This window comes from Quercus lobata, chromosome 7 (assembly GCF_001633185.2).
Source record: "Quercus lobata isolate SW786 chromosome 7, ValleyOak3.0 Primary Assembly, whole genome shotgun sequence".
Lineage (NCBI taxonomy): Eukaryota > Viridiplantae > Streptophyta > Magnoliopsida > Fagales > Fagaceae > Quercus > Quercus lobata.
The window spans coordinates 30,761,648-30,766,450 of NC_044910.1; the positions used below are offsets into that span (position 1 = coordinate 30,761,648).

Sequence of the window (4,803 nt, forward strand, 5' to 3'; positions counted from 1 at the left end):
TTATTGTTTTAGCTAAACCGCACCACAAAGTACAGTGCTAAATATGTTCCAAAACCGCACCACGAACACCCCTAGTAGCAACTAGTATTTATGTATTTATATACAACTTTGCATAGTCTGGTATGGATGAATTTTGAGTTTGGCTAAAATGTGATACTTTTTCTATTATATTAATACTGATGCGAGTGCTCTTAAGCAAGTGTATCAATTGGAACTGAATATTTTGGTACATATATCTAACAATTTATGAAATTTATTCCATATTTTAGATTATACAAAATTTATATCATATTGAAATAAAAGTTTATATTATATCAAATAGTAATTTATGTATATATATATAGTAAAATATATTTACATAAATAATAATTAGTTTCTTTTCTGTTTTTTTTAGGGGAAACATAATAATTAACTTAATAATAGCGTGGGAATGGGTGAGGAGAAAAAAGAAAAAAAGAAAGTAAGAATGAGAGTGTCTTTTTGTTCTCAGAGTTTATGATGCAACTCATGAGTAACCCATAATTTAGGATAGACTTATGCAATAAAAGAAATATTATATCTACAACAGTTTTACAACAAATCATTTGTGGTAGACTGTCATTGGTGAAAAAAAAAAATCAATGGTAAGTTCAAATTTGAACCAATAATAACTTACCACATACGATTTGTTGTAAAAATATTATAAAAATTGCATTTTTCATGCAAGAAAACCTTAAAAATTAATAATAAATCAGATAATAAATAAGAGATCACTTCAAGTTAAGGGGAGACTAACTCTGGATTAGGCCATTTATTTTGTTTTTTTCCTTTCACAAAAGAACATGTAAATAGACAATAAAAAATAGGCATGTAAACCGGCCAAGTGTTTTGTCTTTTCCCTTCTCAACAGAACATGTAATGAACAATAATTAATAAACAAACAAATAGATAAAAGAAACGAGTCATGATCATGCAATGAAAACCAAACTCTGTATTATTTTTTATTGAAAATTTTAATTTATGTTATCTATCTCTCTGGATGTAATGTTTAATATTGTATAAATTAAAGAAAAAGTCAGAGGTCAATCGATATTATAGGACCCTAGGTGACGGGAGGGACTCGCACAGACCACCCAACCCAATCAGGATAGTGTTTTTTTAAGGACCCAATCAGGATAGTTTTATGATCTTATCTATACTATTATTATTTAAGGTGTTTTCTTAGATGAGATTTTTATTTTTTTATTCAAAAATACTCTTACATTTTTATGTATAAATAGAAAAAATTAAAGAATAATCTGATAAAAATACAACTTTATATCTCAGTAAAATATTACCTAAAAAATAAAATCATTATTCTCTTGATTTTTAAATTATTTTATTTACTTATAAATTTTTTTTTAAATCTCATTGCACGCGCGCTTCGTGCGTATGACGAAGTCAGTATATTTTAAAATATATATGAACAGTTATGATGCTATAATATATACAGAAAAAGAGGTATAAAATAAAGGTGTAAATAGAAATATCACCACCGCAAAATGGTCCTCAGCCACAGAATGTTATTCTAGTATTCTACATTGATAATTTATTAATTAATGTAATTATCTTTGTCAGCCTTGAAAGTGAAGATAGGCGTACGAAATGATTTCATATCATTGTTACTTAATTCAAATTCCTTATCATGTTTCATCAGGACCATTACCCATCACCCGCCACCCACCACCACCCATCTCTCTCTCTCTCTCTTAATTTCCTTGGTGATATTTCTTTCCGTCCAATCAAAAAAATGCGCGTGACATCATGAGCGGGGTAGCGCACTCACTTTAATGGAGGTAGACTTTTTAAAAAACTTTTGGTGCGGCCTTTTTGAGTGTCGTTTAACGTGTGTACTGTTGTGTTGTGTTGCCGTAGGGTATTAATTTTCATATTGAATTTAGACCACTCACCAAAAATTCCAACCCAGCCAATATAAATATATAAGGTTTGTGGGGGACTCTATATTGGCAAGTTGCCTCAGAGAGAGAGAGAGAGAGCTTTTTTGATAAATCAGAACTCAGCAAAAGAGTTGTAAGATTTGGGATTGAGCTCACATCACTCATTCTTAGTTCTGGTAATGACAAAAGTATATCCGAACACGACAACCTTAGTCACATCCTCCCCGGACGGAAAGGGGAACGCGGCGATCTTAACCGTATGGAAGAAGTCACTTCTGTTCAGCTGTAATGGATTTACGGTATTCGACAGCAAAGGGGATTTAATATTCAGAGTAGATAACTATATGGCCAGTAATAAGGGCGAGATCGTTCTTATGGACGCTGCCGGCAAGCCTCTCTACACCATTCGCCGCAAGGTACAGACTGTTAAATTCTTAATTGCTTCCATTTTAAATTATCATGATGAATATGGCAATTAATTAATGTGTGCTATGTATATATATGATCAGAGGTTAAGCTTTGGCGACAACTGGCTGGTGTACGACGGAGAGACGGCGGCGAATCCTCGATTTTCGGCGAGGAAACACGTGAACATCCTCAACACAAAGTGTTTGGCTCACGTTAGTAATTACAACAAGGCTAACGAAGGAACGGGAGGAAGTGGCGGGTGTTCATCGCCCAACAGCAAGAACGTGATGTATGAGATAGAAGGATCGTACACGCAACGATGCTGTGCGGTGTTAGACAAAAGTAGGAGGCGGGTGGCGGAGATCAAGCAGAAAGAGGCAGTCGGAGGAGTGGGCTTTGGCGTCGACGTCTTTCGCCTCATTGTACAGCCTGAAATCGACGCTGCTCTTGCCATGACACTTGTCATCCTTCTCGACCAGATGTTCGGATCTTCTAGACGCCTTTCCACCTAAATTAATAATAAGGGATTAATTCCCATCAAAGCCAGCACCAAATGATCAACATCAAAATGATCATCACCCTATAGAGCACCATCACCCTCCTCAACCCAAATTTTCCTGTCTTTTTTTTTTTTTTTTTCCCCTAAATGTATGAATATAATACAGCTTCACCCATCCTTCTCTTTTTCTTTCTGGATTCTCTCCCACTCCCAACTTCTTCTTCTTCTTTTTTTTTTCCTTAAGAATCTTAGGAGCTTGGTTTTTTTTCCTTTTATACAAAAAACCAAGATCAAAGTGGGGATGTATATAATTCTTCAAAAAAAAGGAAAAAAAAGCAAAGTTTTTATTTTTCAGTTTTTTCATCCTGAGTGATGTATTGCTGGGATAATCCAGCTTTTTCAATCCATGTATGGTTTCCTTGCTAGAACGAATAAATCCTTAAACAAGCAATAAGAATTACGTTCCTTTTCTTTTTAATTAGTGTTTACTTTTATTTGTATTTTTCATAATTAATTAAGCAAGGGCAAGCAAAATATAAATGCTTAAGAGGTTCTTGTTTTACTTCTGTACTTCATTATCTAATGGTTCTGAGCTTCTCTTTCAATGAAGGGTTCTCTGATTTAACGAAATGTCTCCCTCATCAATTTATGATTTCTCTCAATTAATTAGTGTTATTGTTTGTCCCAATCCAAGTTCTTGATTGATCAGTAGGCCTCTTACAGTTGTTAGTTTGAAAATTCATCAAATATAGAGCAGTACTCAAGACAAGAATCAAGATACATGTGGCCACAGTACTGATCGAAGATCAAGTAGTATTACCAAAATATGGAGAGATCCCATCAAGAATCATGGCTGATACAAATGAAAAGACAACACTCAACTCAACCTAGTTAAATAGAAGAATAAGAATGTTGAGCAGTTAGTCATCTCAGAAACTCCTGAACCTGGTCAACACAAACATAAAAAGCAATAATTATGATTTTTTTTTTAGATAAAAGACTCGTTAACTCAATGACATTGTATGTTTTTCTTTACAAGCAAAATCAAGGTTCAAATCATCTCTTTCCTTGTTGTAATTATCTAATTATAAAAAAATATTTAGTATATAATTATATAGTCCCAATTGTTATCTTAACTCCACGATTATTATGATAGCTAAAAATCAGGTAATAAAACTTAATAATGTGACACCAAAATTCAATATATATAGAGAGAGAGAGAGATTCAGCAAAGAGAGAGAGAGAGAGAGAGAGAGAATTTCATGTTATAACTAAGGTAACAGACTGAATACTACAATTCCAGCAAATTTATTGGTTGTGGTCCTTGACCTTGTGGTTGTGGAGTCAAACCCATATAAATAGAAAGAACGTGATCCATGGTCCCAAAAAAAAAAACGACTGAATATGGGTCATCTAGTCCATGCAGCAAAAAAAAAGAGTATGGGTCATCTAGTCCAATTTTTATTTCTTCTGGTTTTAATGCCCAATAATTTAAAGATAAAAGTTGGCCATGGTCATTTTGCAGCTAGCCGGGTCTTTGGGCTTTTAATTTGAGAATGCCCAATTCGTATGTGAGGCTGGCTGTTGCTGAGTTGATGCATAGAGGGCTGCCATGTGGCTAGAGGGAAATAAATTAGCAATAAGGATTCCAATTGAGGTCAAGGTCCGACGTCCAAAGGTTCACTAGTAAAGGACTGGTAAGGGTAATTCTTGAAGTCTAGGCAAAGGGGACGGACTTATTATATCTAACAACTTTAATGTGCCCATAAATGACTCCACAAAGTTGACCGTCCATCTCAAGGTTGACGAGTGTGCCTCAAGATCATCTATGCATGGACGAAACGACCAAAAAGCATGGACGGAATAAGTAATTGATAGGATGAAGCTAATGGGGGTGAAAGGAATTCTTGACAGGTCCAGCATGTCTTTTACTTGGGCTCCACGTATGACTATACCTTGCACCCCACAATAAACCCAAAT

General features: G+C 34.5%; 1 protein-coding gene across 1 annotated transcript; it reads left to right on the top strand.

The window, feature by feature from the left end:
* The first annotated feature begins 1,971 nt into the window (after positions 1-1,971).
* LOC115953348 (protein LURP-one-related 8-like) lies at positions 1,972-3,301 on the top strand. Its single transcript, XM_031070964.1, has 2 exons — positions 1,972-2,332; positions 2,426-3,301. Exons 1-2 carry the CDS (start codon positions 2,096-2,098, stop codon positions 2,834-2,836), a joined length of 648 nt encoding a protein of 215 aa, XP_030926824.1. The 5' UTR covers positions 1,972-2,095; the 3' UTR covers positions 2,837-3,301.
* The last annotated feature ends 1,502 nt before the right edge of the window (positions 3,302-4,803 follow it).